This window comes from Nelumbo lutea, chromosome 4 (assembly GCF_056320005.1).
Source record: "Nelumbo lutea isolate HS-2025 chromosome 4, American lotus-T2T, whole genome shotgun sequence".
Classification (NCBI taxonomy): Eukaryota; Viridiplantae; Streptophyta; class Magnoliopsida; order Proteales; family Nelumbonaceae; genus Nelumbo; species Nelumbo lutea.
In genome coordinates, this window is record NC_142687.1 from 27,235,696 (window position 1) to 27,263,041 (window position 27,346).

General features: G+C 38.8%; 3 protein-coding genes and 1 non-coding gene across 4 annotated transcripts; all 4 read left to right on the top strand.

Annotated features, from left to right (window-relative positions):
- Positions 1 to 2,582: 2,582 nt before the first annotated feature.
- Positions 2,583 to 5,012, top strand: LOC148854776 (cell number regulator 7-like). The gene is made up of 5 exons (XM_088984859.1): positions 2,583 to 2,744; positions 2,834 to 3,203; positions 3,296 to 3,367; positions 4,395 to 4,607; positions 4,927 to 5,012. Exons 1-5 carry the CDS (start codon positions 2,583 to 2,585, stop codon positions 5,010 to 5,012), a joined length of 903 nt encoding a protein of 300 aa, XP_088840985.1.
- A 2,346-nt stretch (positions 5,013 to 7,358) lies between these two features.
- On the top strand, positions 7,359 to 9,282 carry LOC148854777 (protein PLANT CADMIUM RESISTANCE 6-like). Its single transcript, XM_088985991.1, has 4 exons — positions 7,359 to 8,131; positions 8,229 to 8,300; positions 8,468 to 8,680; positions 8,981 to 9,282. The coding sequence occupies exons 1-4, from the start codon at positions 7,558 to 7,560 to the stop codon at positions 9,064 to 9,066; spliced, it is 945 nt and encodes a 314-aa protein (XP_088842117.1). The 5' UTR covers positions 7,359 to 7,557; the 3' UTR covers positions 9,067 to 9,282.
- Positions 9,283 to 15,905: 6,623 nt separating this feature from the next.
- Positions 15,906 to 17,630, top strand: LOC148854778 (uncharacterized). The gene is made up of 4 exons (XM_088941501.1): positions 15,906 to 16,521; positions 16,845 to 16,916; positions 17,024 to 17,218; positions 17,375 to 17,630. The coding sequence occupies exons 1-4, from the start codon at positions 16,008 to 16,010 to the stop codon at positions 17,458 to 17,460; spliced, it is 867 nt and encodes a 288-aa protein (XP_088797627.1). The 5' UTR covers positions 15,906 to 16,007; the 3' UTR covers positions 17,461 to 17,630.
- On the top strand, positions 17,623 to 17,695 carry TRNAF-GAA (transfer RNA phenylalanine (anticodon GAA)). Its single transcript has one exon. It is a non-coding gene; the product is annotated as a tRNA-Phe (tRNA).
- The last annotated feature ends 9,651 nt before the right edge of the window (positions 17,696 to 27,346 follow it).

Consider the following 27,346-nt stretch of genomic DNA (forward strand, 5'->3'; position numbering starts at 1 on the left):
TGCAATTATATATTGTCTAGATTGATATTGACAAAATTAAACGATCGACCTTAAGTCTAAACAAATAGTTTCCCTTACCACTGTTTCCTGGATTTTCAGGGAAAATTTTGGCTGTTTGAAAAACAGTCTTGGCTGTTCGGGGTCTTCTATCTCCTACCCACAAGAACCCTCCCCACATCGCTACAGCGACAGAACATGTTATCCCACTTAATCCCTTATTGGTCATATATTTTGGTTAAAAGAATATTAAGGGCAATTACTTTCAAAAGGGTGTTTCTTATGAACAACTAAAGTTTTTTTCAACCTTTAATTTAGTTTTGTTGCACCATGAGAGAAGTTGTAACAGAGGGTTGTTTCCAAATCAGGAAACTTGTGCATATGTATACTGTGGGACTTACACACAAGAGTTAGACACTTGGCAAATTACAGCCCAAAAGCTTAAGTCATTCGGTTTTGGGTTACTCCTTGTATATAAATTTTTTCTTAAGATAGAACAAACGTAATATCAAAATAGTTGCCAAATATAAAAGAAAAAAAAAACAAGAAGAAAATGCAAAACAGGGGAATTCAAGAATGCACACAACGATTAAATGGATTCGGCTTATGATCTACATCATGGGTGAAAGAGGTGTAGAAATCCATAGAAAATGGCAATCAATGGGTGAAGGAGTAGAAATCCATAGAAAACGACAATGAAAAATACAATATTGTGCAAAAAGCCCTCTCTTATAGAAATCCTAAACCCCAATATACCCAAGCTTTCACTCAGAGACTTGCTCAATTTTTTTTTGCACAAGTCAAAGGTTACATAAAGAGAAAACCCAACTTCATGTATCCATCATTGATGACGATGTAGGAACAGGTATATAAATATCTGCAATGTTTAGGCCAGTAAATCTGACATTAAGTACAGGGCCAGACTTCCATTCAAGAATCTCAAATGGAAGTCTGGTGACATCTCGAATTCAAAATAGACCTGAGGAGGATCGGATTTGACAAGAGCAAACAAACCTAGTAACAAGTGATAGAACACGATTCCAGTTGATAATCATTTAAAAGTCAGAGAGTCGTCTCAGCTTCAGGCGTTCAATTTTGAGAGTCAGAAATCGAAATTCTTATTGGTGGTTTTTTCTGATTAGTTTCAGCTCTTAAATTCTTATATTTTATTTGAACAAAATAGGATGAAGAAACTTTAATCCATATTTTTTATTTGTTTTAAAATTTTAATATATTAAAAATAGAATGAGAGGATGTTTAAAACGTTTGTCACTCCCATATGCGGGAATCTCTTCGGTAAGGATTGTGTAGGAGATTCAGACTCTTCAGTTGAACCTATAAGATAAAAATGAATTGTACCCATAGCTCCACCCCCGCGCATGCAAAGATGGTCTGTAGTGGAAGCAGAAGGTTGGGGCCACAACAAAATTTTGCCTTAGGGTTTTCTCCACAATGTGGGTTGGGACATTGAACAACTGCAACAAAAAATTCAAGGCACAAGCTCAACAATCCCTTTCATTTCTTTGTCTTCAATATAAGACTCCATTTTACTCCTCAGAACACATGCCCATCCAAACAGATTTCTAGAGGATGATCATCATTTGCATTGTAAAAATTGCCTCTAACGCTGTATTTGGTTGTAATGCAAATAAATTTGCACTGATGCAAAACCATGGCAGTGCAAATAATTTGATTGCTGTACAAATGAAGTAACTTAAGACATGAAACAGAATAAAATAAAATCCAAACCAAAATTGAACAAGAATTTACATTTTTTTTTACATTTGCATTCCCATGCATTTATACTAGTGCAAATGAATTTGCACTGCAACCAAACACAGCCTAAAAAACCTTCAACATCATAGATTGAGGTAAAGTATAAATAATTCGAACTAGACATGACTAATTTAAGGAGAATCAGAATGCATAGAGATCTACTCTTAATATAAATGTTTGTGTAATTTAAGGAGTGATTTACATGTTGGTAATTATCTTAGCTCTTACATGGATCTAGACAATGAGAAAGAGTAAGAATAACTAAGGAAGGCGTTTCTTGGTTGAAGAAGTGAATGAATAAAAAGGAAATAATAATGCAAGTGGCGCCACATTTTAATTCAAAACCTAAGAACTGACAAGGAATTATTAGACTAGTTATCAGAAGATGATAACTTGCATTCAAACGCATTAATTTGTTAAAATAAGTTGTAAAACTGTGCAAACAGTTCTATTCCCCGGCCGCCGATTTTGGGGCCAGGCTGGCCAGCTGTTATCTTTCTATGACTTAAATTAATTTGGAAGATTTAAAGTCAACCCTCCACCAGCTCGAACTTGTTTAAACTTTATTTGCCGTAGACTTTAGTTAGTGTTGTATTGTAAGCAGACTGTAGAATTAATTATACATAAAACCAAGCATTAGTCCATTATCATTCTGTTACCGGAATGGGTTGACCAGATGCATCTCTTCTCTGCTTATATAATGCTCTCTTGAAGCTCAGTTCCCATAAGCTGCTCTCTCTCTCTCTCTCTCTCTCTCTTTCTGTGAGTTGGAATCTCTGAGGAACCAAGAGGGAGAAGCCAAATAGCCAATGGGTCGTCCCCAAGGAGAAGGTCCACAACCGGAGGAGATACCTCTCGACAATACATACCAGTCGAAACCATCTTACCCACTGCCGGAAAATGACTCAACAATGCAACCACCACCTGCTCCTCAGCCGGCACAATACCCTCCACAAAACCCTCAGTATCAAGCACAGTACCCACCACAAAACCCCACGTACCAGCCTCAGCCTCAGCCTGCAACCTACCCATCACAGAAGCGACGTATCCCCCTGCTCAGCCAGCTTCCTACCCACCACAAAATCCCACATATCAGCCTCAGCCTCAGACAGCAACCTACCCACCACAGAACCCGACGTATCCTCCTGCTCAGCCGGCCTCCTACCCACCACAAAACCCCACATACCCGCCTCAGGCATCTCCAGCAAACTACGTTCCCCAAGCCAGTCCCCAACAATTCCCTCCTCAGCCTCAGACGGTGCAGTTCCCTCCGCCAATTCCGCAACCTCAATACCCACCACAGCCACAGTCCCCCTACAAGACTCCACCAGGACCACCACAACCTGGTATTCCGGTAATGCAATACCCAGTGGTCCCCACTAAAGGCTGGAAGCCCGGTTTATTCGACTGCATGGACGATCCCACCAACAGTAAGGACCTTTCTCGTTAATTTTTACGTCAATTTGCTTTCTTGAAAGAAAACTTAAGAACGATTGCTAATTAATCTATTTCTCTGTTGCAGCTCTCATCACATTTTTCTTCCCTTGCTTGACGTTCGGGCAGATTGCAGAAATATTTGACAATGGCCAAACTTGTAGCACGGAACACTTTAGCATTTAGATTCATCTTTATGGGTTCTCTCTCTTCTTTATTTTCATCAACCATACAATCTGGTTTCTTCATCGATGATTTCACCGCGAATCCCATTTGATGGAGCGCGATCCGGCTGGTCTTAGCTGTCCGTTGCCTTGCTTCCGAACGGGGTAGCAGGGAACCTGAAACGGAAGAGATGGGAAAGCTCCGGGGGGAACCCGGTGTAGAGGCTCCGAAGCTCAAGTTAGAATCCTTCAAAAGCAAGGTAATACCAGATAGCGCAAAGTTTGCATACCTCCGTTGTCAGGGGGCAGGGGGCTCTTATAGTCACTTCGTGTACTCGTCCCGAGGCCCTTGTCAGATCGGGTATGATTACCCTTGTGCTTGTCAACTCGGCCATCGTCCTTTCTACTGAGAGAGAACTGTCACTGCCTAACCGTCTAACTGGAGATGGCGGCGTCAGTGGCGGTGGCAGGTGGCCGTTTAGAGTGCTGCTGCCAAACGTCAGATCCCAAGTCAGTCAGGCGTGGCGCCCTCGGGCACAGACTTCCCTAGTGTGAGGCATGGTACGACTTGTTTGGCTTTGGTGCCTAGAAGATGATGCGAAGTGCTGAGCGAGGCGGTCTTGAGCTCGGAGGTATCCCGAACTGTTACAAGGTGGGTCAGTTCGGCGAAGTGTATCCCGAGTTGTTACAAGGTGGGTCAGTTCGGCGAAGTCTATCCCGAGCTGTTACAAGGTGGTAGTTCGGCGAAGTGTATCCCGAGCTGTTACAAGGTGGGTCAGTTCGGCGAAGTGTATCCCGAGCTGTTACAAGGTGGTAGTTCGGCGAAGTCCATCCCGAGCTGTTACAAGGTGGGTCAGTTCGGCGAAGTGTGTCCCCTTGTTCCCGCCTAGGCTTGGCCCCTTTTGCCGAGCTGTCGTTTCTGCCACGTGTCACATAAAAAAGAGGTCGGGCCAAATCTTCCTTCATCACCATTGGTTTCAGAGACGTAAGCAAGTAGTGACGCGTGTTTCTTGTTTGATGCAGCCTGTGGGACCAGCGGGCTTCTTTATGGTTTGGCTTTAGGTTTTATCCGGTTGCCGTGCATTTATTCATGCACCTACCGTACGAAGCCGAGGGGCAAATTTGGGCTCGTGGAGGCACCCGCCCCGGATTGGGTTACCCATTTCCTTTCTGAATATTGTGCCCCCTGCCAGGAATACAGGGAACTCCAGCTTAGAGGCTTGGACCCTTCAATAGGTAAAAAAATTTCAAAACTCTGATAAACCGGAGTGGTTGTTGCATACTTGGCCCACGTGAACGACCCGGCATTTTTTCTCCTTTTGTCAGTTCCGATTCGGACCCAATAAAAACCGGTTTTGCCGAGAGACAACTCTGGTGATTTGAATTTCAATCGATTTAGATTAAACCTGGGTGCTAGCCCACCCGACCGGCAATTTAGGGTCAGGGACTCAGGGGTCAGGACTTCTCCTTTGTTGGGGCTCGCCGCGAATCGGTGTGTCCTCATTTCTATATTTGATTTCCTTTCTAATTTTAGATTTTTTTTGTAATTGATTAGGATGGCTGGCAAACGTAGCAAGGCAGCAGCAGCAGCAAGCACAAGTTCAAATGGTGCCTCCCCCAACCCAAACTATGATGGGATGATGAGAAGCTGATTTAGTTGGACGGTTCTGATTTGTTGTGTTATTTTTTTCTTTCTTTTTTTGTTTTCATTTTCTATCTATATCCATTATTTTGTCAATATCTCCTTCCCGCAAGTGGAATGCCTCTCTCTTCTCTTTGTTTTTATCATATTTATTTATAATATTCCTAATAACAAGCCTTCTTATTATGAGGATCAGTTATTGTAATTATTTGATGATTGATTATTACTTGAAAATTAAAAGAAAGAAAGAAAAAGAAAAAGAAGAAGACTTAAGCCACATTTGACGTTCTTTATTTTAAGAATTTCTCCTTTTTATAATTAAAGATTCAGTGTTCATAGGAATATTTTAAATATAAAAAGGAGATAAGCCCTTAAAATAAGAAATGTCAAATGCAATTTGACTTAAGATAAAGGGCTCATTTGGGAGAGTTGAAGCTTTTGGTTGAGCTGTTTTAGAGAAATCATAAAAAGAAGTTTCAGCTATAAGCCAAGAGCCATATTTTTCAATTTTCGGCTCTAAGACAACTATTTTAGAATTTATAGGCCAGGTTTTCACCAAATATTATGGGATAATGTATGATGACAGAAAAACATTGTACCAATCAAAATCCACACATGAATTTAAATAAATACCATCTGATTGGTTAATACGTTTATGATACCAGTTGATTGGTCACAAGTTTTTTAAATATGATGTCTTTCCAATATAACGGTCAAACCCATAATAGGCTATGGTAAATGGTACCAATGGTAATACTCCACACCGGTATAAAATGTATATGATCCACAACCACTCAATCACTCACTTAGCATTTATGGCCGCCATGAGGCATTATATCATCTTGTTCAGCTAATCCAAATTAAAAAACCACTATGTGAAAGCCCTCCCAAACAGCCATATTAGTGTTGAGAACAAGTTCATTTAAATTCTCATTTTACTAACAGCTTGTTCTCAAATTTAAAATTGCAATCCCTACCCCCTTGTTACAAATTTAAAAGGGATTAGAATTGTCAATCAACATACTACACATACATAAACACATTATATACAGGCTTGATGCAGGCCGTGTCTGGGTTAAGCTTTCCTAGGCTTGAAAGTTCCCAAGACGCCTAGAGCAATGCGCATCAGGTTGGATATTGTCATCCCTAATCACAGATTTGAAAAGCCGAAGGTTGCTGCCAGTTGAACCCCGTTTCGAAAGAGTACAAATACAAATATATAGTGTAAAACCTTGTATTTTATGTTAGTTTGTATATTTTACACTGTACATATTTCTATTTGTACTCTTTCCAAACTGAGTCTTAAGCTCTATGTGTTTACAATACAATTTCATTTGCACTAGCATAAATGCATAAGAGTGCAAATTAATGAAAATAATGCAAAACCTGGTGCTCTTTTGCTTTGACTTTTACCTTTGCTTCAAATTTTATTTCAATTTTCTGCTCTGAAAATAAACAAATTGATTAAAATTGAATCAAAATTTCCCAAACAGCCAAAGTTTTCTCAGATAATTTCGGAGAACCACTAACTAATCAAATCTTCTCAGTCCACTCTGAGACTTCTCAGCTAAGAGTAGACTTTATTCCTACTTCCCTACCTATGTGAGTAAATTTAGAATTCCTCCTTGAAGGAAGAGAAATGTCCTTTATTTGTGATCCCAACTAAAAATTTAATTAATGTTGGTAATACAAGGTTGACTTGCACAATGAATCTGCTTGGGGACATTAATTGTTTGCTGAAGAAATGGAGTTAGCTCGAGAGAATAATTCAAGCTTGGTAATGCAAGTTGGGAATGTGAAGATATTGGCAGTAGTATTGAAGTCGTGTTCTTGTATCTAACCACTGTTCATGCGTAATAGTAATGCCGCACAATTTATAGCTGGGTTCCATTGGCTTGTTCAGGAGGCTAGCCGAATTGGATGACCAAAGTGATAGGCAGTCAAAGTCAATATTGCCATTTTCTTCTTTCATAGACAGATAAGACTAGTTTGCATTCTAATTCTCTGTAGAATGTACATTACACAGTACCAAACCAATCACTTTGTCAAGTGTTTAGGACTTAATGCTCTTTACTCTTGCGAGTTTCTACAGTGATTGGTTGGCGCCAGAAGTGTGGACGTGTAGACCAAGTCAAGACATTTAGAATATCTTCCATATTTGATTTTGTCATTAATGTAAAGATATTCCTAATACAGGGCTGTGATGCGATGTGAGGCACGACCAGTGAGAAGCAAATAAATCCGGTTTAGATTTTATCTCCGGCCCATCCGGTCCCGAATCGACCCAATCCACTATCCACCGAGTCAATCTTTCAATTGCTTATCACGGGATGGTTGACATTTTTTTGGGTAGATATCCTTTGCCTTATAGAGTCGTTGTAAGACTATAGATTTGGACGAGTGCTCGTTCTCCTCTCTGTATAAATATCCACTTTCTCTTCCGTTTATACAAAGCTTTCTCAAAGCAGCTGAGCATCTCTATCTCTCTCTCATACATACAGAGTTGGATATCTTCTAGACCCGTAAAACACAAGCGAAGAGCAAATGGGGCGTCTACAAGGAGAAAATCCTCAACCAGAATATGATCTCACACAACCCCAGGAGAGATCTCCGGCAGCCTACGAGGCTAACCCCCATAAGGCCAACCAGCCCCAATCACCTTACCCACCGGAAAATGACCCTACCACCCAACAACAGTTCCAGTTCCAGACACCACCGCCACCACAACCGGCACAATACGCACCACAAGAACCACAATATCAACCAACACAATACCCACCTCCGAACCAGCAAACAAATCCAGTGTACCCACCACCACAGCCGGCGCCATATCCACCGCAGAACTCGACATACCCTAGTAAGCCCGCACCATACCCGCCTCAAAACCCGACTTACCCACCTCAACCAGCACAATATCCTCCTCCAGTCAATCCACAACAATTTCCCCCTCAACCGGTGCAATTCCCCCCGCCAGCACTCCAGACCTACCCCCAACAGCCACAATCTCCTCTCAAGCCTCAGCCAAATGCTGCAGCAGGGATCCCTGTGCAATATCCGGCGGTTGGCACTGAGCCTTGGTCAACCGGTCTATTCGACTGCATGGAAGATCCCACCAACGGTGATAATCTCTTAATCCTTTTCCTTATTTCTCTTTCTGAATTCCCAAATGAAGTTCAAGTAAGTACTATTGCTAAATTATCTGTTACCTGTTGCAGCTGTCACCACGGCTTTCTTTCCCTGCCTGACGTTCGGGCAAGTCGCAGAGATCGTCGACAATGGCTACACTAGTAAGTAGACAAACCTGTATCTCAAGTCCATATATCTCTGTTGGTTCTTTTCTTGATTCTCTGGAAGGAATCTGGGATCCGCAGAGGTGGGCATGTATGAAGAACGAATGATCGATCCTTTTCATGTTCTTATGGGTGTTGATTAGAGTGTTTGTTGTCTGATGCAGATTGTGGGACTAGCGGGCTACTTTACGGTGCAATTGCCTTACTCATTTGGATTCCGTGTATCTACTCTTGCACTTACCGTACCAAGCTGAGGAACAAATTTGGGCTTATGGAGGCACCCGCCCCGGATTGGGTCACTCACTTCCTTTGTGAATGGTGCGCTCTTTGCCAGGAATACAGGGAACTTCAACACAAAGGCTTCGACCCTTCAATGGGTAATAAAACTTCTACCTTTTTCCCTTAATTCTTTATTCTAGTTCGGTTATGAATTCAACTTGGGCCTGGTGTGCGATGCTCGACCCAGATCAACGATCTTCCCTTTTTTCCTAACCTGGTTTTCTGTTTCGACTGTTAATAATTACCCTGCTTTGTCAAACGGACCCTCCTGAGTTCCTCTTTCTGCGCTAGTATTGGGTTTGGGTTGAGTACAAAGAGATCCGACTTGCTTTTCTGGTTAGGCGCTAGGACTTCAGCTTGTGCTGCCTAATTCTAACTTGTGTATTATCTATGAATAGGATGGCTTGGAAACGTAGCGAGACAACAGCAGCAGCAGGCACAAGTTGCCATGGAGCCACCGACTACCCAAACTATGATGGGTTGATGAAAAGTTTGATTTACTTAGACGGATATGATCTTTTCTGGCCTCTATTTCTATTTTTCTTTCTTTTTTTCGGAGCTTTCTTTTATCTCGTTTGTAAGTGGAATTGTTTTTGATAAGTTCTGTAAGTGGAATGATTGGTCAAAATATTATTACAAGTACTGGTTATTATGTATTTATTTACTCCAAAATTGAATCAAAGAGTGAAAAATTACAAAAGGAAAGCTAGTTTGGATGATAAAAACAAGTCAGATTTTAGCTCATCTCAGACCTCCTTTTTCTCCCCTTAGTATAGTTGCAAGGTTATGGGTCTAAGTGCAAAAGTGATAGCCATGGATGACGGACAAATTTATACATCCCCACTTGAATATGATCAAACGTCAAAAACCATCTGCTTAAATATTCTGGTTTTGCTGTTCGTAATCCAATTGTTAGGACCCATACTGTGTGGTGGGTGGATTTGTTGAATCATTATCATTGTGTAGTGGGTCGACTTGTGTAGTGGTGGTGATTTGGACAACCATTTAATCATTTGCCTACGCCCTCTCATTATAGGCTGGGTGTGTGTGTCCTCACACACCTAATACAGTCGCAATAGTCTGTATTGAATTTGAGAAGATAAGAACACCGACCTTTTAAATGATTAAAGATATCCCTACATTATTGAATGTGGGATATGCATGAGCAAGTCCAATTAAGACAAGCAGAGACTATACTATTTGGACGCTTCCCGGCAGGCACCCTTTATCTAAATCTAATTCGCTTCCCGACAGTCGGAATGGTCTGTATCGATGAATTTGAGAAGATAAGAGAGTACTATACAATTGGCTTCGTATACAACATCACAATTAGATGAATCTTGACATAATCGGTCCACCTAGGCACTACTTAAAAGTGAGGACGCGCAAGCCAGCAAGGAATATGCTTAATTCATATATATGAGCCAGGTTGGTTTCGTTTGTTCTCGCTTATTAATTGCCACCTTCGTGTCCCACCGTGGCTTGTCCGAGAATGTAGTTTCCCAACTCAATTGGGGTCCAGCAGATGATAGCCCAACGACCACTCTTCTATTCAGTTTCAGCATGATTAATCCAAGGCTAAAATCTAGTTGAGGAGGGCAAAAGTTGGAACCAGCACTCAATGTTGGCACAAGGCGTTTTTGTTTTGTGAGTTCCTACATTTTGCTGGCAAGATTTGCTGTAAGCTAAGACTTTACACTCTGAAAGCATGGAAATTCAGTGGGGAAGACATATTTTTAATGTGTAATTGGATAGTAATGAGGGGTGATTTGGCTTTTTAGTGACATCATGGCACATGACATTCTACAATCATCGTATGATACCTTAGCACTATGTAAGCATTGACCTCAGAAGCACTTTGAATACATCGCACCCGTCTCAACCTCTTTGACCCCACCTTGGCAGGCCGACCTGTGAACATCCTGGAAAGTGCCAAGTCGGTGTAAGAGACGAACTGCCTTTGCCAGTCAACCTAACCGAAGCCTAATTAGCAACCTCCGTAACATGACGGGCAACCTCCCTATCCACCAGCAAGGAGCATCAGATCGTGTAACATCAGATATTATGTAAAGAGAGTTTCTGTTTATAGGTGATTCGGGGGCAACAAGATTTCCTGTAAGTGAAAACCCTACACACTCTGAAAACATATAAATTCAGTTGTACATCGGAAACATTTCTCCATGAATTTAACACACATGTATTTGAGATATTCACTATGGCAGTTATATGCTATCTGCACCGTGTAAGGCCATGGTTGGTGATCTGTCCTTCCAAAGCTTGAGGAGAATGACCATGGAGACAATGTCAGTGATATGGGTCTGGTGGGTGAATTGTTATTGTGTGCATGGAATCCTATTTATATCAATCAATTCGAGCCTCCCATAATCCAGAATTTTCTTGTCTTTAGTTTTTTTTTTTTCAATTTTACCCTTTATTTATTATTCTAGAATGTTTTAATACTTAATAATTCATAAATCTGTAATTAGATAATTAATTGGTCTAAAAATAGTCCTGTCTTACCCAGGTTTAGGCTAGGCTATATTCGCTAAGTTAATGTATTTCTATAACCAGCATCCTCTAAATTTTGGTCTTAAAGCTATGAGGAACTTGGCAAAAATAGGTCAGGATGCATAGACTAACTTGCTCGATTCAGTTGTATAATAATTCAATGTATACAAGGAAATTAAAATGATGATGATTAATTAATTATTTATTATTAATACATAAATAATACGAATATACATTAATAATTTCTTTCTATTAATTATAAAAGTTTGCCAGAACTATTGAATAATTGGTGGGGCATGACAAAGGCATTTTCAGACTTGACCCATATCCAATTTGGCTCGACCTAAATTGAACTACAAGCTCAATTTGAATCCAATATATAGGTTGTATTTAGTTGCAATGCAAATATATTTGTACTGATGCAAAACTCTAGCAATATAAATGATTTGAGTGTAAATTTTAACTTATTTTTGTTTCAAAATTTAATTTATTTTGTTTGATGCAATAAATTAAGGCATGAAGCAGAATAAAGTAAAACCCATAACAAAATTAAATAAGAATTTGTATTTTTTTTCATTTGCTCTCCTCAATTTGGAAAGAGTAAGATACAAATATGTACAATGCAAATGCATACAAAATAATACAAAATGCTCTAATTTGCACTTTATATTTCTACTCCTTACAAACTGAGCCATTAGTGCAAATAAAATTGCACTACAACCAAACACAGCCATTGGTTCAATTAAGCTCAACTTGTAAAATTTATAAGCCTTATTGAATTATTATTTTAATTTTTATATACATTTGAACATAGCGCGACCTTATGCTTTTCTACCAAGGCAAGCTCAAATAATCTAATAGGCTCGGCTTGACTCATATTCAAGTTGAAATCAGCCCTCACAAAATAGTTTTCTAGAATGTCTCACAGCACATCCCTGCTATGTATTGGAAACATCTCTGGATGATGCCTCATCATTTCTGATATTATCATCCGAAGTATCCCCAATATACAACGGAGATATACTGTAGTATGTGGTGGGAAATTATTTTGTAGGGGGGCTGATTTGAACTCATATCCACCCAAAATCCTAAGTCCTGCTAATATTTAACCTTATCTACTACAATGGAGCTGGCGGCCTTGGGAATACGGACAATGGCGTGTAAAACATACAAGGCGGACAAAAGAAGGGAGATGCTTTGTCCTAAGTCATTACATGAATTGCAATTATGGAGATGTCTCATTACATCCAATGTTTTCGAATCATGTTGATCCGGACAGTCAGATCGTTTGGCTCAAAAACCGTTCAAGCCATTGTTCTATTTTACTTTAAATTCATTCTTTGGCCAAAAACTGTTAAATTGGTCAATCATTTATTGATCTAGGTAATTAAATTATCAATATGTTTAATGGTTTTTTATCATTTTTTTGGTTTTAATTATTTTTTAATTAATTTCTTTTATCGAAATGAACTATTTATTCAAACCAGATAATCAAATTATCAACCTAAAAACCGGTGGACAGAATTTCAAGTTTCGAATCGGTTTTTATAATATTGATTACATCCAATAACTTTCCTAATTTCAAGAATAGGAATTGGCCGCGTCTGTAGTCAACTAGTCATCGCCACCGCAGCCGGCGATGGATAGATCATAGACGTCCATGGCCTTCGATAATATATAGATTCCGCCCGCAATAAGAATTAGGATTTTGCCGCGTCTCTGGCATACCTACCGCTTAAGGACAAGCTCTCACGTCCAAGGCTAGGACCAGGAGATTGTCTTCCACTGAACACTGATTTCTTCAGCACTGTTGGGTGGTGCAAGTCATTGGCGTGATTTGACCAATGGCGTCTGTGTCCCGCATATTGCAATTAATCTTGTCATACCACAAGCAATACTCAAAACTTTATGAAGGATGATGACCCACAACACACGTTTTCCACAACTGTGTAGCGTGTTTTGGAACACAGAGACATTCATTAAGCATTTTTTTCGAGTTCGTAGCATATTTTGAAATCATCACCATAAAAGCCTAAATCATTTATAAACAGCTTTGATCTACATAGAGTGCACACACAGAGTTAGGGGTACAAATGGATCGGATCATCACCTCTGTTTCAATTGGATCAGATAATAGAATCTGATCAAACATCAGATCTGAATCAGATAATCTCTATCTGACCTGAGAAGATTCGATCCCTTATATATTATATATTTATAAATATAAATATAAATATATAATACATGTATATGTTATTTTTTTATAAAAAATGTATATATATGATGAAAATAATTAAAAAATACTTATATATTTTTTACTTTATTTAAAGTAGTATATTTAGTTTTTCTTTTAATAACTTATTAATTAAAAAAATAAGTCAGATTGAATCAGGTCTGAAAATCCGACTAAACATAGAATTTAAATTCAAATTGAGTCCTATCTGATTCAATCAAATCTTCGGATCCGATCCAACATAAACTGTATTAGATGGATCGGATTCAAATATATCTTGTTTTAAATCCTATCTGATCCATTTGCATCCCTACACAAATTGTTTTTTCTTGTGCCTTAACTCTAAATTTGGATTTACTTCTCACAGATGCACTTCACACTAACCTCACAGTACATTACATCCATGCATTGGAAGTCCCCATGAATGACAACCTACTAATAGGGGGATGTTCCCCACTCCAATTACTGTGAGGTTGGGGTTAGGCGTGCTATGTTAGAAGCAAATCCAAATTCATGCAACTCTCGTTCGCTTAGCCTTTTCAGCATGACCCCCCGTTACATGTTTATGTCTGCAGCAGATCTGGATGCTCAGCCGTACATTAAAAACATCTTCTGTAATTATAATATTATCATTCAGGGGAGATGTTTTCGATGCATAATGGGATGTGGGTCTGAAATAGATGTGAGGAGCGCTCTATGAAGAGCAAATCCCATTTGGGAGGAAGCGTCGTGCTTGTGTGATTAATTGAATTAGACCCAAACCTCCCTGCCGGCCTGCCCCATCACAAAAGTAAACGTTCTTGCTCTGATTTTCCAAGGCAGTATTAATTAATTAATCAAGGGATTGGGACTGTAACAGAGCTTATACGAACAGAGTGGAAAAAATAAGTTTCACGACCATGTGAATGGTCGACCCTATAAAAAAGAAAAAGGAAAAAAATAAAAGGTTTTATCAAACATTTTCTTTATAAAGTCAAGCATTTTTTAAGGTATGTAAGAAGTCATACTTTAAGAGCATACTTTGTGAGTCAACACGATTGCACCGTCTCCTTCCTTTGTATGATACGATAATGCTCACTATGAATGCGGCAAAGAAAAGCAGCTCAGATTCAATTAACTTCATTCAAAATTCAACGCCAAAGGATTTGTGCCCTTTCACATCCTACCCAAATGTCCCTAAGGATGGCCATCTCTTGGCTTTGGCTGAATTGGGTATAATTATAATCGTCTAGTTATACTATGGCGGTGTTTGGAAATGGGACTGCATAAATATGTTGGCTCTTAAAAAATGTTATCAAAATTAGAAGGTTTTGCATTCTATATATTTGCATTTGTATTTCTTTCGAATTCAGCCTTAGTCTCAATTTGGAAGGAGTATAAATATATAAATGTAGAGTGCAAAACCGGATATTATGTATTATTTTGTACATATTTATACTGTATATATTTGTATTTGTACTCTTTCCAAACTAAACCTCAGTGCCATTGTTATTGTTGCCACATAGGCATTTTTCAAAGCCACATCAACACATTATTATTAGCAATAGTAGAAAAAAACAGGAAAACACCAAAATATGACATTTTCTCAAACCACATCTTTCCTAATTTAGTAGGCATGGATAGAAAAAGTTTTTCGAAAAAACAACTAATCAAACAGCAGACGTTTTCTCAGAAAACGGATTTCTGATGTGGCATCATTTTATGAGAAAACTGCATCGATTCCAAACACATAATATCCTCCTTAAAAAAAAAATGCTGAGATTTCCACCTTGAATGTTCAGAATTCAGCACCTTCCCGTAACTTCTTGACGATAAAGATAAAATCACTAAAATGCCCATTGAAACTTAAAAGTTTGATGGTCTGACACATCCATGAGCACTTTGATATCATTCTCAAGTCTCAATGACCAACTGATGCATATTCTCCTTTGCAAACAACAAACCCCTCTTAGGTGCCATAATTTTCGCATGAAGAGAAGACCAGCTTGCTCTGGGATGTCCACTAGCCCAAGTTTAAAAGCTAGAACCCCCAAATAGAATTTGTATTTAACTCCCTAAACTACTCCAGTACAGTATAAAAAGATGAAACAACATTCCCTTTAATGGTGTGAGAGATCACAGATTAAAAATTAAATAAATAACAACAATACACTGGCAGATGCCTCCTACCTTTTAGTTTTGCTTGAAAATGATCCAGCAAAAGAAAAGAATATCTTTCCTATTCCGTCCCAACCTGTTGATGAGAAAAAAAAAAAAAAGGTTTTATTCCGCCTAAACTATAAGAGGTTGGTAGGCCGTTTTTAGTTCTTACACTCTTCCGACTATGCATGGTTAATCTTCCTTTTAATTTCATGTTTTACTTAGTTTACTCTTTTCTTATTCCATATCATAGTTTTCTTTAAGATGTACAACTATGAAAGTTTATACTCATCCCCAAGTCAAAGTCTCCTCTTAATGTCAATGCCATCCGTGCCATAATATATCAAACTAGCAAATAACAATAACATAAATCGGAGTTCATAATTCCTCAAAGTCAAAGACCGGAAACTTGTATTAAAGGGATTTCTTAGGAAATATAGATTGAGAAATGGGAAGAATCCAAAATGAAACCCATATTTCTTACCTTCAATATACCCTATGACCCTTGAGTATAGCAGAAATTGCAGAGACTATAGTTGGAGAAAATGGGAAGAGTTCAAAGTGAAACACATCTTCCATATCCTCCTTTACAAATCCAGCCTCAAACCCCTCCTCCCCAATTCCAGTCCCAAGGCTCCGCCCTACCACTCCAGCCCCAACCCCAAATCTACTCTTACCCACCACCTCAACAGCCTATTCACCAATCTTATCCTCCACCGGAACAACCTCTTCATATTGCCGATCCGCCCTACCACAACCACAATTTTCAACAAGGAGGCAACTTTCCGGCAGCTCCACCAGCCCCACAAAGCGCTTCACTGTTACCTCCATCGAGTAACGCTGTGGCAGCGTTTCCGCAACCTGTACAAAGCTCTTCAGTGGGATCTCCATTGAATAGAGTCGCCCCAGGTCCTCAGACCTCCTACCAAAATGCCGTACCAGGAATGCAAACGCTGTTGCACTACACAACAAGGTCCTCTCGCCGGGCCAATAATGCCAATATTGGCACAACGCCATGGACAACTGAGCTCTTTGATTGCATGCAAGATCCAACCAACGGTACACTTACCTCATCCACACTTGTCTAATTTCCTTTATGGGTATGAGAGTTGAAATCTTAGGATGGTGAAAACCTCCCTAGTGTTTGGATATGGAACCTACACCGCTGAATGATAATCCGGGGATCATGAAGAAACTCTGTATTTGACAGAAAACAAGAGAGAGAGAAACAGAAAGTTGAGGGAAAGTTCTTAACAATACGATTCTGATAAATCTGTTTCTTTTTTATTTCTACCAAACTAAGCACAGACTAAGGGTGTCAATGTGTCATGGCAAAATTAGTTACATTAATAATGGGGTTCTATTTTCTTCTCATTTTGCAGCTCTCACCACAGCATTTTTCCCTTGTATAACTTTCGGGCAGATCGCTGAGATTCTGGACAATGGACACACAAGTAAGGCAATTATAAAGAAAACGAAGGCCCAATTCAAATGCTCTAAGGATTTAGTTGTTTTCATTGTTGCTTCATCATCGTTTGTTTCGTTTTGGTGCAAATTGCAGCTTGTGCCACTAGTGGAATTATCTATGCCTTCTTGCCCTGCATTCTATCTCGGGGCTATCGCAGAAAGTTGAGGCAGAGGTTTGGGTTAGTTGAAGCCCCTGCCTCGGACTGGCTTATACACTCCTTATTCAAACAGTGTGCCCTTTGTCAAGAATACAGGGAGCTCAAGAACCGTGGAATCGACCCTTCACTTGGTAACCCAACAACCGATCTATGATCTCTCCTATATGATTCTATCGATTTGTTTTGTAATTCTTGTTTGAGTTTTATGTTTTAAGGGGTTGTTAGTTCTAAGAATATCGAATGTGGAAGAGACTGGAATTTCTTTCTGATGTGGTGTTCATTTGCAGGACTACAAGGAAATATGGCCAAAAGTCAAAGTCGAAAAAATGAACCAGCTGCGATGGTTCCTCCCCAGAATCAAACTATGAAGTAAATAGGGTTGTGGATGAGAGTCTACTTTAATGTCGTTTTTTGTTGATGTATTTCGTTTGGCACAATGATGTAATCTTTTAATTAATTTTACTATCGGGTTGTAATTGGAGATGCTTTCTCCTTCTCACTAATTTTAAACTTTTAATTTCTAAATGTCACTTAAGCGGGGATAGCTCAGTTGGGAGAGCGTCAGACTGAAGATCTGAAGGTCGCGTGTTCGATCCACGCTCACCGCATTAAATTTTTCAGGGATAACGACTAATCAGTCCAGGCCAGCCTTTTGTAGCCCTATCGTGGGGATGCATCTCACCGTGGATTTCTGCGTGTTGCACTACTTAACCCTTTTGTCTACTCCTTACTTTTGTTTTGTGGCACAACCCCAAAAGTCACTAAAACAAATAAAATATAGATCTTTCGGAAGATTACATGAGTTAAAAGTAAAAGCAGAATGAAAAGAAGAAATCGCCTTGTGAGTGAGCCAATCTATGGCCCAGTTTGCCTCTCTAAACACGTGCTTGTAACGAAAACCTCGCTCTAGCAACTCCTTCAACTTTAAGCAACCTAAGATGATGTTCCTAAGATTCCACGGTGGAGATATTTGCTCTTTTAAGCTGCCAATAACAATTTTCGAGTCCCCCTCAATCATAGTTGGGCGATCATTGAAGTTAAGGGCCAGATTGTGGACCACCCACAGAGCCCAAGCCTCAGTCACATTAATAGAAGTATTGCCGAGAGTGAAGCATTTGGAATCCAAGACCCTGCCTAAATGGTCTCTTACAATTGCCGCGACAGAACAAAAACCATCTCTCTAACAATAAGCATCAAAGTTGATCTTAATTTCACCATGCTTGGGGGGGTCCAAGTAATAAGATTATATTTTTTCCTTTCTATGTGGTGATTCGACTTATCTAAAAGCTCCTGAAACTTTGCAAACGCCTTGCTTGTCTTCTCGGCAATAAGTAGGGATCATCCTTTTTGTTTTTAAATATTTTCCTATTCCTATTCTTCCATATTTGCCTTAGAATGAACACATACTTTTCCTTCAGCATATTTTTCTCTGTAATGTCCCTCTTGTGAATAGTAGTCCACCAATGAACCATTTGATTACTCTCCCCATTAAAATTATCAGGATTGAAATCTATGCAACCCCGAACTTGCTTAGCAATGATGCAGTCCAAGAAAATATGTTTTACATCCTCCCTAACCCCACACCAAACACAGTCCTCAACAATATTAGCACCCCACTTACAAAGGTTGACCTTAGAGAGGAGCTTGTTATTAAGCATGAGAAACAAAAAATCCTTTAACTTTGGGGGGAAACTAACATTCCACATCGTCGATAACCGGTTCAAAAGGGACTCATGCAAGAAGTTACTATTACTTAACAGTTCGTAAGCATACCTCATGGTGAAAGAACCTCTCAGAGTTAAACCCCAGACTAATCAATCTTGTTCACCATCCATCAGAATGAATACGACTTTAATTTTGTTCCAGATGTTCAATAGGATAAAATTTTGATTTTTTTTCCTCCATCCAAACCCCTCTCTCCTTATCAATATAATCACTTACAAATTCTTCTTCATTGATTGTCCCATGATTAGGGAGATACCCCAATAGGGGGCCACCCTCAACCCAATTATCTATCCAGAATTTAATTGAGTTACCGTTACCAAGTTCCCATTTGAGACCCCTTTTTAAGAGATCTTTAGTACAAAGAACTCTCTAAGCCCATGAGATTCCTTTCCTTTTCTTACTCTTCCACAGACTCTCCTTACTCAAATATTTTCCTTTCACAACTTTAACCCAGATGTTATCTTCTTCATTAAGAATTTTCCATCCAAGCTTGGCCAAGCGAGCTTCACTCATCCACTTGAGCTTCTTTACCCATAAACCACCATTTCTCCTTAGAGTACACACTTTTTCCCAATTATGAAGATGAATAGGATTTTTACCATTATCTTTGTCGCAGAAAAAGTCTCTCTACATTCTATCAACTTTCTAAATATTATTTTGAGGGACTTTAAAGGATCTCATAATGAGAAGAGGGATCATGGTAGTTACAAATTTCAGCAAAGTTAATCTCCCAAAAATAGATAATTTTTTCTTTTTCTATCTTGAGAGTCTCGTGCTAAACTTTTCTTTTAGATCCTTAAAAGTATTCTTCGTGACTCTAGAATTGATAATAGGGGCACCCAAATACTTCTTTGATTCAGACTAAATAGGAATCTTTAAAATTTGAGTAATTATTTTTTAAAATCTATTAGGGATGTTATCGGAGAATTGAACCACAGATTTATTAAAATTCGGACTCTGGCCTAAGGCCCTAGCATATTCTAGAAGAACTTTTTGAATTTTGAGACTGACATCTAAAGAGGGTTTAGCAAAAATGATACAATCATCTACAAATTATAATACTAGGCTTTTTGGGCACTTCTTAGCAACTCTACACCCAATCGGGTTTCCATTCTCATTAGCTCTTTCTCAAGCTTTCTGGCTAAAGCCTCTGCACAAAGAACAAATATGTACGAAGAAAGAGAGTCACATTGCCTGATACCTCTAATAGGTTTGAACTCTTCAGACGAAATGCCATTGATAAGAATCTAAAAGGAGACAATCTTGATACACTCCATCACCCACCTAATCCATTTATGGTGGAACCCAAATTTCCTTAGGATTTTCTCAATAAAATCCCATTCTAGCCTATCATAGGCTTTCTCCATGACAACATTACAAGTCATAATTCCCTTTTTGCCTTCCTTTCTTCTCATGGAATGGAACATTTCGTGAGAAATTAGGATGTTATCATTGATTTGTCTATTAGGATCAAAAGCACTTTGGTATGGGGAAATTAGATCATCAAAGAATGGTTTTATTCTATTCACTAAAATTTTTGAGATAACCTTGTAAATCACATTACAGAGACTAATGGGTTTGTAGTTATTAATTGTCTCTGGATTCTCTACTTTCAGGATAAGAGTTATGAACATTTTGTTCATAATAGGGCACAATTTCCAAGTGAAGACAAAGGACTTAACAGTCCCACAAAAGTCATCTTTGACAGTGTTCCAAAATTTCTTTAGAAATAGGGTGTTAAGACCATCAAGACCAGGAGCTTTGAGATCCCCAATAGATTGGAGGGCCTCAAAGATCTCCTTATCAAAAACTTCTCTAATAATAAAGTAGTTTTGCTCCTCAGAGACTTTCATTGAAATCTCTTTTATGAAGTCATTGATCCCAACAAAGCCCTCGCCTTTAAATCTTTTTGCACACTCATGAGTAAAATAATTTGCAATTTATGAGTGATTTTCAATTTTATTACCTTCTTTGTTGAAAATATAGGCAATTCTATTTCTAGCTCTTCTTATAGTCGCAGAAACTTGAAAAAAATCTATTATTTTTATCACCAAGATTGATCCAATCGATTCTAGCTTTCTAAGCCCAATAAACTTCTTCTCTCAATAGAATATTATTTAATTGTTTTTGAAGGACACATTCAAGGTTCCTAAGAGATTTGTCGTTTTCTTGATTAATTAACTGTAATTAAACCTTCTCAAGGGTTGAGATGATGACCTTTTTTTTAAATATTTCTAAACCAAGTTTTGTTCCATATTCTCAGCTTACAGACGAGATTATTTCTTTTTCTTACAAATCTCATTGCTCTAGATCCATTCGAATTAAAATTCCAGGCTTAGTTAACTATTTGCTCAAGGTTCGGATCTAGACACCACATGGTTTCAAATTTGAATGGTTCCGGCCCATAATTTTAATATGAATTGGTATAAAGCACCAACGGGGTATGATCAGAAACCATAAATGGGAGATTTTTTAGGAGAGCCGAGGGAAACAATTGTCTCCATTCATCATTCACTAAGGCCCAATCCAATTTTTCCCATGTATTATTGTTCTTCCACGTATTGGGATTACCCCCATTTCCAGCTCCATAAGATCACACTCAAAAATGAGATCATTAAATTCCTTTATTTAACTAGGCCTCACTTCTCTACCACCCCTCTTATTCACACTCGACATAAATGTATTGAAATCCCCAATGAGAATCCATGGAGAATTAGAAATTAAAACAATATCCTTGATCCAAAACCACACAATTCTTTGCTCAATTTTAGCCAGAGAAGCATAAATGAATGTGCAATTCCAAGAGACATTAGCGCCAATTTCACTAATGTTCACATGAACCAATCTATCATTAGAAAAAATGACATGAAGGTTACAAACATTTTTGTTCCATAAAACCCATAAGCCTCCTAAAAAAACCAACTTACACAATTATAGTATGATTAACAAAAGGGAAAGATTTAATGATCTTTTTAGCTATATCTGGATTAACTCTAGTTTCCATAAGACAGCATACATCAATTTTGTGAACTTTCAGAATCTCTAAATCTTGGCATCGAAAGCATTTCCTCTTAGCCCCACGGACATTCCAACTAAGAATATGTATCACTGTTCACATTTCTAATAGGACCTTTGTTGTCCTGCTCCAGTTTGGCAATCTCTTGGTTTAGGATCTCTTCATAAGACATCATGTTACCATCAACTTTTTTAAGGCTTTCTTCTTCATTTAGAGGCTGAATGCCAACATCTCGTCGTCACTCTCTTCATTCTCCAGCTTCTCCTCTTCTTCCTTGACCACCTTATGTGAAATTGCAACAATTTTCTTAGCATTTTCCTCAACAAACTTTCTTTCCTGTAAAAAATTAACATCAGTAGTGTTCACCTTAATTTTTTCCAGGTAATTGTCTATCACCATATCAAATCTGTTACAGTAACCAAGATTCCCTGTCTGAATTTATTTCCCAATATTACTTTTCTATATCCATTTCTACTAGTGAGACCCATAGATAAGGGGTTCAATAGTAGCATGATTGGCATTTAGGAATCGAGTTCTAGACATTTCCTTTATTCAAATTTTCCTCTTATTTTGGACTAAAGTCCATTCCTCACCAGGTCAATTTTTTTTTCTTGGACATTCATGTTGCTTATGCCCTCTCCATCCACACTTAATACAAAGAAAAAAAACATTTTCATAAAAGATTTTCAGGTGACTCTTTGAATCCCCCAATGTGATGGGGATATTAAGAATTTATGGTTTAGACAGATTAACTCTAACACAGACCCTAAGGAAAATAATTTTAGTCAATTTTAAACGAATCATCATCTAAATTAACCACTTTCCCCACCTCTCTAAGTATTATTTCGATATCATCTTTGTTCTAGCATTTAATGGGCAGGCTTGGCACTCGCACCCACTAGTCATCCGTTTCTAGTTTCCCCATAATGGAATTGAATCCAGGCCTCCAAGGAACAAGAACAAGGTATTTTCCATTGACCAACCATGGGCCATCTTTAATAACCTTTTGGAGATCCTTTTGGGATGAAAAAGAAATTAAGAAGAAATCGTTACCAATCTTTTGGATTTTAGTTTTATTGTCAACGTTCCAATCCTTAGCCTTCTCAATGATGGTGGAGAGAGGGACAGTCTCACCAAGAACTTTCACATATAGGCAGAGGCCCCACCGATCATCCAACATTTTCTTTGCTCTGAGCTCATCCAAATTAACAACACAAGCAACATTGGTTAACATCGCATCCCTACTTCCAACTTCCAACACATCTTTCTCTTTCTGAAACTCCATCACTAAGGATCTCTTAGCTTTACTAGTTTCACCAATCTCAAATCTCGACCTCATACTGATAGCTTTTCTCACTTTTGATCCCTCAATTCTACTTGAGAAAGTTGTCTGGGTAGGGCAAGAACTTACAATCCCTTAAATAAATGGAACCCACCTTATGTTGTATGGAGGAAACGTCATTTCATATGCCCGATGTCTTTGAAAATCTTAAAGTCTTGTCCTCATGTTTTTTTGGTAAGTGCATTGCAATAACTCAACACCTCACTGTTTACAACGTTCCCATGAGTTTCTTCTTTTTTGTCAGTACCCAATGTCACCATTATTAGCTCTGAGCTTTTCACTTTTTTGTTATTAATATTATTTCCCAACACAAAAACTTGATGACTTTTATCGTGTTCCTCATAACTATCATAAATAGCTCTAGAAGGGCAGCACTTTCCCCAGGTGATATTCTCATTAACAAGATCTTTTGGAAGATGTCTACCAGCCCTCCACTACTCACCTTTAATATTCTTCCTAAACCTGTGATCTTCCTCATCATTCTTGGTCAGGGATCTTTGAGAGCTCTGACACAAAGCCCTGCCAAATCTAGAAACCCGCAACAAGGTATTTGACAGAGCTGGATTTGAATTAAATTCAAGGAGACTCTCATTTATGATCTTACTTCATCTCCTCGTCTCCCCTTCGATCCTTATTGGATTCCAGACCCGGCAAATACCATTAACCGAGTTGAAGAAGAGATAGGAGTGTGTGCCCTTTTTCAAAGTAGTATCACACCTGAATTGAACGTCATGACCATTATCATACAAACTTGAGTTCTTACCTCCTAAAATCTCCTTACTCTCAAGCGGCTTGTCAAGCCTAGACAATAACTCATCTCCATTTGGATAATCTGTTATTTTCATTTCTAATCACATAATTGATTATCCAATCTTCAACTTTAGTTTTAACCATCTTAACTACCTCCCGATCACAATTCATTTTCAATGAAATTCTTTTGTTTTATCCACTACTTGTGATAGATATTGAATTATTGATAATATCTACCACTTCATCACATTGTTCAGTCTGACTTGCCTAGTTCCCATGAACGGCAAGCTTTTCTCTTCCTGTTCCCATAGTATTTCTCCTTAGGAACATTTTAACAATGGCGGGCATTCTTTCAATCCCACACTTATTATTGACAATTTCTTCACTTCTTTTAATTTTTACCACCTGCTAGCTTCCTTCCGGCTTTCCTTTCCCTAAGTTATTAGCTAAGGACGAATCAACCATCTGGAAATGGTTAGCCACCCAACGATTCATGACATTATCATATTTTTTAACTATCGTCTAACTTAACTTCAATTCAATAGATTTATGGATTCATTTCTTTCTCTTCTTCTTAAAACCTTTCACACCCATCGCAAGAAAGGAAAACCACCAACACTGATGACACGATAAGGAGAGAACCTAAAAGCATAAGTCCTTCAAGAACCCAAAAGGATATTGCAGGTAACAACCAAAACAAGGAGGGGCAGATGGGTCTAGCAATGAACCGCTACTAGACCCCACCGGAGAAAAGGAAAGACCAAAAAAATCTCAAAAAAAAAAAACAGAGAAAGGAACCTTACTAGCAAGACGGACACAGACAGATATAGACGAGAGAGAACTTGACATATCTCAGCTTAAGGCAACAAAAGAAAAGCAAGAACCCAAGGCCAAAACACACTCCATTGGACTCACCTAATCAATGAACTAAGAAGGAGATCAATGAAAGGAACAAATCACAAAAAGAAGAAGACTAAGGGTCCAAAAGCAAATAAATCCCCAAATGCAATAATAGAGACTGGGGGCTGTGGTCCATTTACTTTGGAAAAACTAACAAACCAAACCATGGAGGTTTGCGATGAAAACACAAAGGCTCAGTGCAACATGAAGGTTGTGATGAAAAACACAAACGCTCAGTGCAAAATGAAGGTTGCAATGAAACTACGATGAAAACTATGACAATTGAAACACGCTTAAGCGTAAGAAACGCCATGACTGCAAAACCCTAGAAAAGGCTAGTGACTATGATGTGAACTTACTGAGATTCTACTTCGAACCAATGACCAATTTCACCGGTGAAACAAGCACTCTGAGGGAAGCTTCAGTAACACCGGTCTTCATTGTGGTCTTCTTTGAAGCATCGCTAGGAAAACAACCAATTTTTCACATAAAGACGCCTATATTTTAATTTGTGACAAAAACCCCTCAAACTTTTAAGTTCCAAAAAATACCCTCTCAGTCGTTAAGTCAAATACGAAAGATGTTAAATTACTAAAATACCCTAATAAACTTTTTCTATTTTCCTTTTTTGCCATTTTCTTTTGAAACCAAATCGACCCAAAAATACTTCCATTGCTTTTCAACGGAAAATACTTTTATCATCTCACCGGTGATCATCACTTGAAAAAAAAAAAAAAGAAATCTCTAATAAATTAAGTAGAAAAAGGACACACATGGTTGGAAAAGGAAAAAACCTCTAGTGTAAAATTAATGTTACATGGTAACTAGCTATCCTTGGATGTGGGCATCAACTGTAACCTTTCCTCTGAGTTTTGTGCCTGATGAGGGACAATTTGGCCCATCCAATGATGTGATGACACGTGAAGCGACCGAATAATATGGAGACACTTTAGTGACCTCAGACACCTCAGCGATCCTAGTCACCTTGGGCACCTTGGGTCACCCAGTTAAACCGAGGCCTAAGTAGCTCATTACATCCACCGACCTACCGAAGTGCCACGTAGCCTCCCTCTAGAAGCAAGCCTGTTGTCTTCGATCTCCTTGGTATCACGTTATACGTCAATGGATTTTGTTTGTTCCCCACTTGATTCGAATGGACTTGGATAAGTCTTATTTGCTTATTCGGAGTCCATCCTCAAGTGCGAAACCAACTTCGAATTAGACAGGTTGATGATCTCGGACATGCATCGTGAGGCCCACAACTGCTTGCCTATGTAAAGGCCTCACCTCCACCCTCACAGTGGACGCCCGATTTAGCTCTCAAATTCCATTGCTATTAAGCTCTCAGCTCTCTCAAATCTATATCGTAACTTAAGCATCAGAGTGCCCACATCGGGTAAAGCACCCTAGAACACTCTAACTGCCTTGTCTTGTAGCTTGACCAAGTGGCATTACAAGCCCGGCGTCCGAGCTGTTCTCTAGCAGGGAGCGTCCAAACCGTACATCATCAGTGCCCTTTCTTCATTGAGAAAGGATTGCAAGTTACTCTCATTAGCCAAGTTGTTCAACTCAAGAGCCTTAGATTGCATTATAGGTACCTCCCTTAACACAATATCACAAGTCTTTTCACAGATTGTAGATACTTGTGGGTCATCTCATCATATGAGCCACACTGCTGGTTTCAATCTTCTTCCAAGCTAAACATACATGGACACCAACCGTAGTCACACCAACAACCAAGGTGCATTTCCAATAGGCAGCTTGATAGATTGATCCATTGCAGCCAAGTAATCCCGTTGCATGCAGCATCCAACTACCACTAACAATGTTGAACGAATATTATCCGGAAGATTCTTTTACTTGCAAAATTTGAAGAGGGGATAAGGGAATCGGACACACTCCTTGAACGTGGCAACCATCGATTTCCCTTTGGTAGTCCTCTTCTCAGCTTCTGGTATTTGATTGGTTTACTAAGCCCACTCATTCAATGACCTCTTAAAGAAAAATATAATCTTGTACTCATTACACAAATCCTAAAATTCGCCTTCATCCACTTAAATTATTATCATTGTCAACACCAGAGGAGCCTTCGTCCCCACTCAAATCATCATCAGTGCTTCCTCTGACCGCCTCTCCATCCTTCTTGTTCTTCCTCTTTATCAATACCTGATTTTTGTTTGGCTCGTTGCCTAAACCTCCAACTTACCTTAAACACCCGGTCAAGCCTTCTAATTCCTCCAAAGCACCCAAAAACCCAAAAATCCCGATGTTCAACCCCAAAGACGCTAAATCCACTGTTAAACCCATCCGATACCAATCTGATGCCCCCGATCAACCCCTATCTATACTTTTACTATCGTATCAATCACCACCATCAGACTCAAGACCTCTCAAAATACTTATCCGAGAAATCTCAAATCAAAATTCCTTTTTGTACCCTCCCATCAAATGAAGATTTCATTATGATGTCTCTTTAGCTTAAACACTCGGAACCAAGATTCCCTTGATCATAATACATCCAAAAAG